At 22.0% G+C, this 14,288-nt stretch overlaps 1 protein-coding gene across 1 annotated transcript; it reads right to left on the bottom strand.

Annotated features, from left to right (window-relative positions):
• Positions 1–385: 385 nt before the first annotated feature.
• LOC122503973 (presequence protease, mitochondrial) lies at positions 386–13,770 on the bottom strand. Its single transcript, XM_043614780.1, has 7 exons — positions 13,592–13,770; positions 13,099–13,185; positions 12,058–12,641; positions 8,761–9,404; positions 5,306–5,835; positions 4,511–4,982; positions 386–1,314 (listed from the first exon to the last, which is right to left on the bottom strand). The coding sequence occupies exons 3-7, from the start codon at positions 12,617–12,619 to the stop codon at positions 451–453; spliced, it is 3,072 nt and encodes a 1,023-aa protein (XP_043470715.1). The 5' UTR covers positions 12,620–12,641; positions 13,099–13,185; positions 13,592–13,770; the 3' UTR covers positions 386–450.
• Between the last annotated feature and the right edge of the window lie 518 nt (positions 13,771–14,288).

Raw genomic sequence — 14,288 nt, 5'->3', positions numbered from 1 at the left:
ACCTTGTATTTTTTATCAGCAACAAAATTATTTAATTCATCATTATTTAAATTTTGCAAAATATCAAGCCAACCATCGGGGAAATTGTCTAATGAATTTTTAACTAATATTTCCGTTACTGGCGTATTAAAAATCCATTGTGAATCGTAAAAAAATTTCAGAGCGTCTTTAAAATATAATTCGTAATCCATTTTTATTGTTCTTTACATTTTCTGTTTTTTAGAAATCAAATAAAAAATCTGTAAGAAAAATAAAGAATACAAATATTTACTTTTACTTTTCTTTTGATATTTTTACTCATTTTCATTTCTATCTAAAAGTAAAACATCATTACAGATGATAATAAAAAAAAGTAAAGTTTTAAGGGAAAATGAAATTTAGTCAATTAAAAAAAAATTCTCTTTATTAATAAAAAAAAAAAAACTTTACAATATACAATTCACTTAGTACTTAATTTTCATTTTCATTGGAAATAATCCACTTCACATCGTTCCTCTTTCCCAAATCATCATTCTTCGGTCCAATCAATGCTCTTCCAACTTTCACATTATTTGCCTTTGGTTTCAAATATTTTTCCCCCACTCTCATAATATCGTCCCTCGTCACACTCTTTATTCTCTCGCGTCTCATTTGTATATCATTGTACGTGATTCCATAGAGAAATTTAATTAAGCCACGATTACTTGGCGGTATCGGTGAATCGATATCTTGAAATAATCCAAGTTTTGCCTCCAATAAATCTCTCTCGGTGATTTTGTAATTTCTCAAAAAATCATAAGCACCATCGAATATATCGTGGGTTTTTATTGAATTTGGATCGCGATATGAGTAGAATGCAAAAATACCGTCTGATGATAATCTTGCACCACCACCGTAAGCGCCACCTTTTTCCCTCACCTCTGAATGTAGATAATTATTTGTTAGCAATTTCGCCAGAACACTGAGAATCGGTGAATCTTGATTTGTATAGGGAACGGTGAGAATTGCCTTTGAGGCGAAATTCACGGAAAATGGTACTAAATGATGAATTCCTGTTTCTTCAATTGAAGAGATTGGGGAGTTGGTGATTTGTGAAAGTGTCGGTGTACCATCGAGAGTTTTATAGAAATTATCGAGATTTTCAATAATCTCCTCCTTATTTTCTGGTGAAATATTAAGTGCCGATCGAAGGCAAGATTTATTTAGAATTTGATTTCCGATTTTTTGAACTTGTTCCAAAATTGATGACATGTCGTCGAGTTGGGCGATTTTTTTCATTCGAGTGATGAATTCCAGGCCTGAGAGATTCTCCTTCATTTTAATCACTGGACTCACCTTTTAAAAATGAGAAAATTAATTTTTATTCTATAAATCTTATATTCTATAAATTCTATAAATTTTATAAATTCAAGGCTCGAACCAGTGAAAATATTTAAAAATACGAACTTTACGGATCAAAACTAAAAAATTACGGACCATTTACGGACTAATTATTACTGAAAAAAATATAACCAGTGCGAGTCAAATAAGAGAAAATTTTACTTAAAACTATACATTTTTTTCATAACTATAAAATATGAAGAGATCGATCACTCCGAGTTTTCGACTCGGAATAATCGCTTTCTTCATGTTTTATAATAATTAAAAATGGCAAATTGATAAAATCATTATTTTATATATTATAAGAATTTTGTTACTGCAACTTCTTCAAAATTATTTTCAACATTTCAATTCAATTATTTTCTAGAATTTTCTAGAATTTTCAACTAAAATTCTTCTGAAAACAATTATTTTTAATAATTTTCGAAAAAGTTTCTTTTTAAGAATTTTCAAATCCATTTGTTTACAATTCAATTTTACAAAAAAATGTCGATTATTCGTCAATTCTTCAATAAAATATATATTAGAAAATGACAACTTTAAAAAATTTCAAAAAAAAAATTAAACCTTTTGAAAAAAATTTAATTTCACAGAATTGTTAGTTAACAATTTAAATTTGCAAAGATTTCAATTTGAAACCTTTTTAGAATTCAATTATTTCTCAAAATTCATGCTTTTAATATTCAATTATTATTCGAAATTTTAACTAAAATTCATTTTTAAATCAATTTCTATTAGAAAATCCAACTATAGAATTTAAATTATTTAAATACAAAAATAAATTATTTATTGAATAATTGAATTCTCATAAAGAATTTTATCAACAAATTTTTAAACAATTAATTGAAAATAATTGAATAAATGTGAAATATTTTATTAATTTTTAAAAATAATTGAATTCCTGCGATGAATTATATTATATTTATAAAAAATTGAATTTTTGCGATGAATTTTGTGAAAACTTTTGAAAACAATTGATTTTTTTGCGAAAAATTTTAGTAAAAGTTTGGAAAATAATTTAATTCTTACTATGAATTTTATTAATATTTGAAAATAATTGAATTTCTGTGAAGAATTCAATTATTATTTGCAAAAATAATTCAATTCCTGTAAAGAATTCAATTAATTTTGATAAATAACTCAATTCTTGTGAAGAATTTTTTTGAAATGTCTAAAATAATTGAATTCCTGATGAGAATATTAATAATTTTTGAAAAATAATTGAATTGTTACTAAGAATTTTATTAATTTTTAGAAATAATTGTTTCCCTGCTAAGAATTTTATTATTTTCTGAAAATAATTGAAATTCTGTGAATAATTTTATTATTATTTGCAAATAATTGAATTTCTGCAAAGAATTTTATTAAAAGTTTTGAAAATAATTGAATTCTTGAGATGAGTTTTATTATTTACGAAAATAATTGAATTAACGCGAAAAATTTTATAAAAAATTTCCAAATAGTTGATTTTTTTTCAAAAAAATTGATACAAATTTTATTTTTAATAATTGAATTCCTGTGAAATTTTAATTATTTTATATATAATTAAATGTTTGCGCAGAATTTCATTAAAATTTTTTTTAATAATTGAATTCTTTTGAAAAATTTAATTAAAATAGTAGATATTTGAAGATCATTGAATTGAGGAAAATTTTTGAAAATAATTGAAATTTTTGCCGAGTATTTTTTTAAATAATTGAATTGATTCGAAGAATTTTATAAAAGTTTTTAAAAATATTCTTCCAACGAATTTTATTAAAATTTTTAAAAATAATTGAATTCTTACGGCGAAGTTTATTAATTTTTTTTTAAATAATTGAATTCTAGCGAAGAATTTTATAAAAATCATTTTAAATAATTGATTTTTGTCGAAAAATTTTATGAAAATTGTGTTTGAAAATAATTAACTTATTGTAAACATTTTATTATTTATGAAAATAAGTTAAGTCATAAAAAAAATTTTATTATTTTCGAAAATAATTGAATCTCTGTAAAAAATTTATATTATTTATGAAAATAAGTTAAGTCATAAAAAAAATTTTATTATTTTCGAAAATAATTGAATCTCTGTAAAAAATTTATATTATTTATGAAAATAGAATTGAATTGTCGAGACACAATTTATAAAAAACTTCCAAACAATTGAATTTTTGCAAAGAATTTTATTAAAAAATTTGATAATAATTGAATTTCTTCGAAGATTTTTATTATTTATGAAAATAATTGAATTTTTGGGAAGAATTTTATCAAAATGTTTCATAATCCTAATTAAATTCTTTTGAAGAATTTCTTTGAATTTCTTTTAAATAATGAAGTTTCTTTAATAATTTTAATTGAAAGTTTCAAAGTAATTGAATTTTATATAAACAATTTCTTTCAAGTTTTTACTATAATCGTGTTTCTTATTAATTGCAATGAAACATTTAATTCTTCTGATTTTATTAACATTTTTAGAAAATAATTGAATTCTTTTGAAAAATTTCTTTAATTTATTAAATAGAATCGAATTTTTTAATAATTGTATTGAAAATAATTGATTTTCCTAGAGAAGAATTTTATTATTTATGAAAAACAATTTAATTCTTACGATGAATTTTACTATTTATAAAAATAATTGAATTTTTTCGAAGGATTTATTAAAATTTTAGAAAATAATTGAATTCTTACGAAAAATGTTATAAAAAATTTAAAAAAAACAATTAAATTCTGATTTCATGAAATTTTATTAAAATTGTATTAAAAATAATTGAATTTTTGCTAAGAATTTTACTATTTATAAAAAATAATTGAATACGTTTGAAGAAGGTATTCAATATTTTGTTATTTCTCTAAATAATTGAATAATTTTTTTTTAAGAATTTTATTAAAGTTTTTGAAAATAATTGAATTTTAGAGAAGAATTTTATTATTTATAAAGATAATTGAAATTTTGATTGAAAATTTAAAGGATCTTTTGAACATGAATGAATTTCCGCAAAGAATTTTATTACTTTCGAAAATAATTGAATTTCTGCAATCATTTCTAACTTTGCGGTCCTTTTTACAAAAAAAAAACGGACTTTTACGGACTTTAAAAAAATTTACAGACTTTTACGGGATTTACGAATCTAGTTCGAGCCCTGTACATTTTAATTTACAAATTTTATATTACCAAACTCGCAGCGCTACTCAGAGCGTACTGATGTCCAGCGCTAGCGATTCCATTGGTCAAATCGGTGGCGCTCATTTTCACTAAAGTCTCAAATCGCTTTTGATCAGTGAGTTTCACTCGATTGAATAATTCCTCCCAAAATTGCCACATTGCCTTTGAATTCTGTTGCAGGCAATATGATTCAATTAGCACACCTTCCTCGTAGGATGTCACGCTTGTCGGTTGCTCGGCGACATGATTCGCGAAACCAAGACCCGAAGTCTTTAGCTGAATCATTTGATCAAAAGTTCTGTAGTCGTAGTTCTCGGTGCCCATTTTTGCCACAACTTGATTGAAAATTGGCAGGACATCCTTCAATTCGGGCGATAGATTTTTAGTATTTAAAATAGCGCGATAGTAACAGACTTCATTTGTTGGCTGTAGTGATACTTGAACTGGAACTCCATTCATTTTTAGATCCTGAATGTTGTATCTGAAAAAAATGATGATGATGATTAGAAAAATAAAAAGAATGATAGTATTAAAAATAATTATAATAATTATAATTATAATTATCTTTATAAATAATAAAATTATTCTCTAAAATTCAATTATTTTTAAAAATTTTAATAAAATTCTTGAAAAATCCAATTATTTAGAAAAATAATAAAATTCTTCAATAATTTTTTTTTAGTTTTGGTCCGTAAATTCCGTATTTTTTATTTTTAAATACTTTCACTGGTTCGAGCCTTGGAATAATAAAAATAATGATAATAATAATAAATATTAATAACAAAATAATTTTGAAAATTTCACCTCTCTACATCCTTCTTAAGATCCTCGATCATCAAACTCGGCAGTACTTCAACATTCTCCGTTTTTCCCTGATATTTGAGTAATTCTTGTCCCTTCTCGAAGACATCATTTTTCTCGTTCTCTGTTAATTTCTCAAGTTGTTCCGCGAGCAATTGATTCTCGGCATTTGCCAATTCCTCGCCATGTTTTTCATTTGGCGACATTGTTAATGTTAAACGATGTGTATTTTTGAAAAAATATTTCTCCACCAATTCTTGCAGGTAACGAGGATTCTCGGCGAAATTAAGTTTAAATCTCTCGAGAGCATCGTTTATACGCAACGATTGAATAATATCGCCATCATGATTCCAAAGTGGCATTATATTGAACAATAGATTCATACCGAAATTCGACGACTGATGTTTAACGTGCAATTCAATACTGTGTAAAACAGCGGCCACGTGATCTTTCTCGAAACCCTCTTTCATTACTTTTTGTATTGTTTCCTCGTAGGCTTTTTCCATTCTTGGAAAGTCCTCCACTCTCATTCCCTTGAAAATTACAAACAAATTTTTAATAATAGTATTTTCATTATGCTGCTGTTATCATTATAATTTATTTACTTAAATGGATTTAAATAAATAAATTTATTTATTTAAATAGATTTAAATAAATAAATAAATAAATAAATTTAAATAAAAAAATTTATTTATTTATTTAAATTTATTGATTTATTTATTTTTATTTATTTAAAGAGCTACCGGCTTCGCACTCAATAATTAATTTTAAAAAAGTAGCAAAAAGTAGTTTTTAGATTGAAAAAAGTAGTAAAAAAAAGTGGCTATCGAAAAATTAAATTTGACAACTAAAAAAAACTCGTTTTAGTCAACTCAGAAAACTGACAAAAATTTGACTCTTTATTTTCCTGATTTCCAAAAAAAAAATAGTCAGTTTTTCTTATCCTGGTAATAAAGATTCAATTCTAAATTTTTATCAAAAATTCAATTATTTTCCAAATTTTTAGTTAGAATTCTTCGAAAATTCAATTATTTTTAAAAATAATTTTTGAAAGTAAAAAAATGAATTTTTTTCAAATATAAAATTTTTTTCAATTTGACAAAATTTCCAATTGAATGGAAATTTAAATAATGTTTTATTTTAAAGAGAATTTCTCTATATTTGAAAAAATTTAATTATAATTTTTCGAAAGATTAATTTTTTCATAATTTCTAAATTAAATTAGTTTTACTGGAATAATTTCCGTTCAATAAATATATTAAATACTTATTTATTTTCCCACTGGAATTAAAATTTTTAAATAATTTTAATTTAAAAACATTTGAAAATTTATCTATTTCTAAAAATTTATATTATAACGCATTCTTAATATTCAATTTTAATCTAAAATTGTAGCTGAAATTCATTTTAAAATCAATTTTTTATTAGAAAAGTTCCACAAGAATTCAATTATTTAAATACAAAACTAAATAATTATAGAATAATTGATTATTTCTTAAAATTGAACCAGAATTTTATCAACATTTTTAAAAATAATTAAATTCCCAAATATTATCTTAAAAAACTTTTGGAAAAATATTTGAATTCTTTTGAAGAATTTCTTTGAATGTTTTTTTAAAATAATCGATTTTGTTAAAGATTTTTAATTAATAATTTTATTATCAAAGTTTATTGAAATATTGTTAAAAAATTGAATTCTTTTAATGAATTATATTAAAATTTTTAAAAATTGATTTTTTTCGAACAATTTTAGTAAAATATTTGAAATTAATTCCTGTAAAATTTTATTAAATATAATTAAAATCCTGCGATGAATTTTATTATTTATGAAAATAATTGAATAGTTGCAAAGAATTTTATTAGAATTTTTAAAAATAATTAAATTCCTGAGAAGAATTTCAATTATTTATGAAAATAATTGAATTATTGCGAAAAATTTTATTAAAATGTTTAAGAAGAATTGAATTTCTGTGAAAAATTTTGTTATTTTTGAAAAATAATTGAATTTCAGAGAAGAATTTTTTTTATTTATAAAGATAATTGATATTTTGACGAGAATTTTCTTAAATTTTTTAACATAATTGAATTTTTGCGAAGAATTTTATTTCTTTTGAAAATAATTGAATTCTTGCGAATGATTTTATTAGAAATTTTTAAATTAATTGAATTTCCAAGAAAAAATGTATTTAAAACTGTATTTTAAATAATTGATTTCATTTCAACAATTTTATTAAAATATTTGAAAACAATTGAATTCTTGTGAAAAATTCTAATATTTTTGTAAATAATTGATTTTTTCTAGGAATTGAAATTGAATTTTTAAGAATAATTACATTTTTTGATCAATTTCTGTAAAATTATATTAAAAATTATTGAATTCTCTTCCGATGAATTTTCTTATTTATGAAAATAATTGAATTATTGCGCCAAAATTTCATTAAAGTGTTTAAAAAGAATTGAATAAATGTGACAAATTTGATTAATTTTTAAAAATAATTGAATTCCAGCCAAGAATTTTGTGAAAACTTTTGAAAATAATTGATTTTTTTGCGAAGAATTTTAGTAAAAGTTTTGAAAGTAATTTAATTCTTACTATGAATTTTATTAATATTTGAAAATAATTCAATTTCTATGAAGAGTTCAATTATTACTTGCAAAAATAATTCAATTCCTGTAAAGAATTCAATTAATTTTGGTAAATAATTAAATTCTTGTGAAGAATTTTTTGAAATGTTTTTAAATAATTGAATTCCTGATAAGAATATTAATAATTTTTTAAAAATAATTCAATTCTTACTAAGAATTTTATTCATTTTTAAAAATAATTGTTTTATTGCTAAGAATTTTATTATTTTTTTTGAAAATAATTAAATTCCTGTGAATAATTTTATTATTTTTTGCAAATAATTGAATTTCTGCAAAGAATTTTATTAGAAGTTTTGAAAATAATTGAATTCTCGTGATGAGTCTTATTATTTACGAAAATAATTGAATTTTGGTTGAATTTTAATTTTTAAATAATTGAATTCTTTAACGAAATTTTATGAATTTTAATTTTTAAATAATTGAATTCTTTAGCAAAATTTTATCAATTTTTTTTCAAATAATTGAATTTTTTAGCGAAATTTTATGAAAATTATTGAAAATTGAATTTTTGAATATTTTTTGAAAATAATTGAATCGTTTTAAAGAATTTGATTATAATTTTTGAGAATAATTTTTTTATTTCTTTTAGCAAATTTAAAGTAGTGGAAATTGTAAAAAAAACCAAGAGCTTTTAGTGGCTGAAATCTAAAAAAGGACCCAAATGATAGCGTAACGTAAAAAATTGTAGTAAATAGTAAATCAATTTTTTTTAAATAATTGATTGAAATAATAAATAAATAATTAAAATAATTTAAATAAACAATGATTATAATTTTAAGAGATAGAAAAATACGAAAAGAACTAAAAATTACCTGCAAGCCAACAATGAAAAGCGTGTCCTTTAATTGTGAATCGAAACCAGTAGCGGGACTGAAACCAGTTCCAATATTAGAATCGACGAGACTTTTATAAAATGCCGAATTCGGTCCCTTGAGTAATAATTGCGAGAGAACGTGTAAATCGAATGTCAGCTGTAAATCGTTAATATCACTGCACAATAAGCCAATTGCCATTGAATTCTGTCTTTCGGAATCGGAAATCATTGGATCGTGTCTTCCAAACATATGCTCCTTTCTTGGCTCTAACCAACGTTTCTCCGATGGTACGGACGTTACATTTGAATCAATTGCCCTCACTGATGATAAATATTCGTTGTTTAAAAATTTCAAATGATCCTCCAATGGAAAATTACCGTACGAATAGAAACGTGCATTCGATGGATGATAGTGATACGAATGAAAATCAACAAGATCCTTGTGTGAGAGTTTCACTATTTCAAGTGGATCACCACCGGCGATAACACCATACGTATGACTCGGTAGAATTAAATTTATAAATTTCACTATAAAACTATTTTGATTCTCAACAAATACACCCTTCATTTCATTGAAAACAATGCCTTTGAAAATTATTGGCGATGTTTTGTCGTTCACATCCTTGTGCTCGAGTCTGTAACCTAATTTATTAATTATTAAATTAAAATATTAAAATAAACAGAAAGGTAAAAATTGTTTGTTTGCTTTTTGTTTCCTAACTTTTTTAATAATTTTTCTTTTTAAATTAATCTACTGAAACTTAATCATTAAATTCTAGTAAAGTATTTATATAAAAAAATTTGAATATAATTTTTTTTTTTAAATAATAATAATAATAATAATAAATAATTTTTTTTTTTAATCTAAAAAAAAATTGTGGTCATTATTTCAATTAACTTTATAAATAAATAGCAAAATTCTTCGAAAAAATTCAATTATTTTGAGAAATTTTTTTAAAATTCTTCGCAATAATTCAATTATTTTCAAAAATTTTCATAAAATTCATGTCAAAAATTCAATTATTTTCAAAACTTTTTATAAAATTCTTTATAGAAATTCAGTTATTTGCAAAAAAATATAATAAAATTATTCACAGGAATTCAAATATTTTTAGAAAATAATACAATTTTTAGCAGGGAAACAATTATTTTAAAAAATTAATAAAATTCATATAGTAAGAATTAAATTACTTTCAGAACTTTTACTAAAATTCTTTGCAAAAAAATTAATTATTTTCAAAAGTTTTCACAAAATTCTTCGCAAAAATTCAATTTAAAACACAAAATAATAAAATTCTTCGCAGGAATTCAATTATTTTCATAAATAATAAAATTCTTCTCAGGATTTTAATTATTTTCAATACAATTTTAATTGATTTCTTCGAAAATTTCAATTATTTTTAAAAATCTTGTAAAAATTCTCTGAAAAACTAATTAAAAATTTATTATTTCTGCAAATAATTAAATTTTTGCAAAATTTTAAACAATAAGTGAATTTTTAAGAAGAATATTATTAAAATTGTATTTAAAATAATTGAATTTCTATGAAAAAATTTATTATTTATTGATATTATTAAATTTTTTCGAAAACTTTTTAAAAAATGTTTAAAAATAATTTAATTTCCCCTAGAATTCAATTAAAATTGTATTTAAAATAATTGAATTTCAGCGAAAACTTCATTAATTTTAAAAATAATTGAATTCCAGCGAAAATGTCATTATTTTTAAAAATAATTGAATTCTTGAATTTGATTTTATTAAAAGTTTTTTAAATAAAAACTCTTGTGAACTCTTGTGAAAAATTCCATTATTTTAAAAAATAATTGAATTTTTTAATTATTGTTATTATTATTTTTCAATTATTATTCAATTTTTCAATTTAAAATTTTAAGTGACATTCATTTTTTATTCAATTTTTTAAAGAAAATTTCTCGAGAATTCAATTATTTAAATACAAAAATTTCAAATTGATTAAATAATTGAATATTTCTTAAAATTGAATTTTAATGAAGAATTTGATCAAAAATTTAAAATATAATTGAATAAAGAATAAATTCAATTTTCTATCATTTTATTCAAAATTGTATAAAAAATAATTGAAATTCTGCGATAAGTTTTGTTATTTATGAAAATAATTGAATTCTTGCAAGGAAATTTATTAAAACTTTTTTTAAAGAATTGAATTTATGTGAAGAATTTTATTTGTGACAATAATTGAATTCCGGAGAAAAATATTATTATTTATGAAAATAATTAATTTCTTGTGAATAATTTTATTTAAATTTTTAAAAATAATTGAATTCTCGAGAAAAATTTTATTATTTATGAAAATATATTAATTTCTTAGGAAGAATTTTATTCTTTTTTTCAATAATTGAATTCCCATTAAAAAAATGTATTATTTAAGTAAAAATAATTAAATTCTTAAGAAGAATTGTATTGAAAATAATTGAATTGTACCGGAAAATTTTATTAAAACCACAATTTTATTAATTAAATCTTGTAAAGAGTTTTGTCAAAAATTCAATAATAGAAATTTTTAAATAATAGAATTTTTAAAAGAATTTTATTTAAATTTTTACAAATTAATTGAATTTCTCAGAACTAATTTTTTCAATTCTCTGAATTTCTTTGAATTCTTTCGAGAAACTTAATTAAAAAATTAAAAATAATTGAATTGGTCCGAATTTATAAAAAAAATTGGTAACTAATTTGAATTCCTGTGAAATTTTATTAAAATTTTTATTTTTTTAATTTTTCGAAAATAATTGAATTTTGAAGAATTTTATTATTTATAAAAATAATTATAATTTTGAGGAGAATTTAAAAAAATTTTTTGAACATAATTGAAAGTTATGCGAAGAAGTTTATCACTTTTGAAAATAATTGAATTTCTAATCAGTTCTTCTTTAAATTTCTATTTAAATTCATTAAAAATTGATATTTTCTAAAATTTCAAATTGAAATCTTTCAAGTTCATCTATTTATGAAGATTGTAAACGCAACTCTTTTGAAATCCAATTAATTTTGAAATTAAGTAAAATTATTCATGAAATAATTTAAAAGTAATAATTTTATGATAGTTGTTCAAAGAATTAAGGTAGTTAAAAAGAAATTATTGTTAGAAATAGAAAAAATTGAAGGGTTTGTATTAGAATTCTTGGCAATTTTATAGTTTTAGTCAAACCAAAAAAAACACAAAAATTTATAATTTTTTTATAAATTCTAAAAATTTAATTTTCTCCAGTACTTTTAATAAAAATCCCTGATAAGTAATAATTGTAAAAAAATTTACCTTCTTGTAAAAAGTCCAAATAACGGAGATTTGGTCGAAAAACCGAATCAAGATAGACAGACATGAGATTTTTGTAGTCCTTGGGATTTTGAGTGGAGAATGGATAAAATGTATAATCGGGCGCAGTCATTGCATTAATAAATGTCGCCAATGAGCGACGTAGCATTTTGAAGAATGGATCACGACAGGGATACTTTTCACTGCCACATAAAACGGTGTGCTCGAGAATATGCGGCAGTCCAGTGGAATTTAATGGTGTCGTACGAAAACCAGTGGAAAATACATTATTACTGTCGTCACGTTGTAAATGCAAATATTGTGAACCACTTCTTAAATGTTCGAGTTTTATTGCGTGTAAAAACATTTCATCAACAGATGATGTTTCCGTTACTTTGAAACCCTCAATCACATTGCCAACTTCATATTTTGAGTCCAAAATTTTTGTCGTCTTTCTTTTCGTCTCAATACGAGGCGATGGTTGTGAACTGTAGAATTTTTCAATTTTCGTTATATTCTGAAGTCGTCTCCATGACTTGTTCGCCATTAAAAGTTTCGAAAACATTTTTGATTCTCTCCCTTTTAATCTGAAAAATTTCAATTTTTAGTTAAATCTTTTTAATATTATATATTTAAATTATCATTATTGTTTAAATAACTATACTTATATCATTAATAGCACAGAAATAGTTATATAATTAAATAATTTTAATAATTAATAACTTAATTTTCTTAATTTTTTTAATCATAATTTTTTTGAAAATTAACAATTTTCTATTTTTTATAAATAAAAATAATTTTGTACATAATTAGTAAATAATTATAATTAATTGTAGCAATAAACCATAATTATTCTATTTAATCGTAATTAACATTATAATAGCTAACTAATAAATAATTATAATTTAAAAAGAGAATTTATAATTTTTCTAATTCTTTAATGTCATAAATTTCATTATTTCTTTCACCTAACCTTAAAATTTACCGTTAACAATGTCATAATAAATTTTTGTAATAAAAACTAAAATTAAAATTTTTACTTACCGATAATATTTGTGTTTGCAATGAAATTTTTTCTAACACCTTCAAAACACAATATTCAGAAAATCACAGATGCACGTTCATCATTTGCTTAAAGAAATAAGAAACAGCAATTTTATTTTTTTCTCTCACCACGAAAAATTATTTGCACACGAGAAATGTCAGTTATATTATAATTTTTGTTTACTTTTTATTAAATGATGAAAATAGTCCTTATAACATTATATCTACCAAATAAATTATATCGTACCAAATAAATTACATTCAAATAAATCGAAACGAAAAGCAACATTTATTAATTAAAGAAATTTTCGTTTACATTCTAAAACAAAAAAATTAAATCTTAGAAATTAAAAATTCTGAATCCCGAGATGTAGAATTTTAAACTTAGAAATGAATTATTAGGACAAAACAAACGTTTAAAAATTTATTTTTCTAACCTCAAAACAGGGGAATTTAGATTTTATTGAATTAAAAATAAAATATTGATACTTACTTGATTCGTTAATGATAAATGCGGTTTGTTGACAATTTAATTAATTTGTTAAATTTCAACGATAAATTTCATATTTCATCATGTTAGCAACTATTATACAAACATTAGAAACGTGATAATTCACTCATGTTTTTCGACGTGGAAAATAGACGACAAAGAGGAGAAAACAGAAATGAGAGAAATATACAAAAAATTTAGTTTTGATTATTGTCGTACGCGGCGTAAATTTTGTAATACAAGAACAAACGGACAAAAACAAAATAAACAAAAATTAGTCTATTTCTCTCAATCTTCCAAATTGAAAGTATAAATATTGCCTTTAGAAATTTACTTTGATGAAGATACCTACCAAAAAATTGAGCTAAAGAGCAGTTTTCTTTCGAACTTGAATTATGCAAGTCCAAATGGAGATTAAGTTTTTTTTACGATTTATCTTTATTAAAAACCAATTTTTTGCTTCTTCTTCTTATTAAACGGCCTCTTGGATAAACTAGTCCTGTAAAAACAATAATTCAAAATTATTATCCATTTTCTTTTAAATTACACCGGCGAGAGTCGAGAGAAGACGACAAGAAATTTCCCTTGGAACCAGAGAAGAATTCCAAGTGCTCGCGCGTGATTGGTGGAAATATTCATATTTACTCGAGACGAGTCGATAAAGTAGAAATCGAAATTATATTCGAAATAAATAACAAGA

This window comes from Leptopilina heterotoma, unplaced genomic scaffold (assembly GCF_015476425.1).
Source record: "Leptopilina heterotoma isolate Lh14 unplaced genomic scaffold, ASM1547642v1 Lhet_275, whole genome shotgun sequence".
Taxonomy (NCBI): Eukaryota; Metazoa; Arthropoda; class Insecta; order Hymenoptera; family Figitidae; genus Leptopilina; species Leptopilina heterotoma.
Note: the sequence above shows the minus strand (reverse complement) of the source record. Positions and strands in the feature narration are given on the sequence as shown.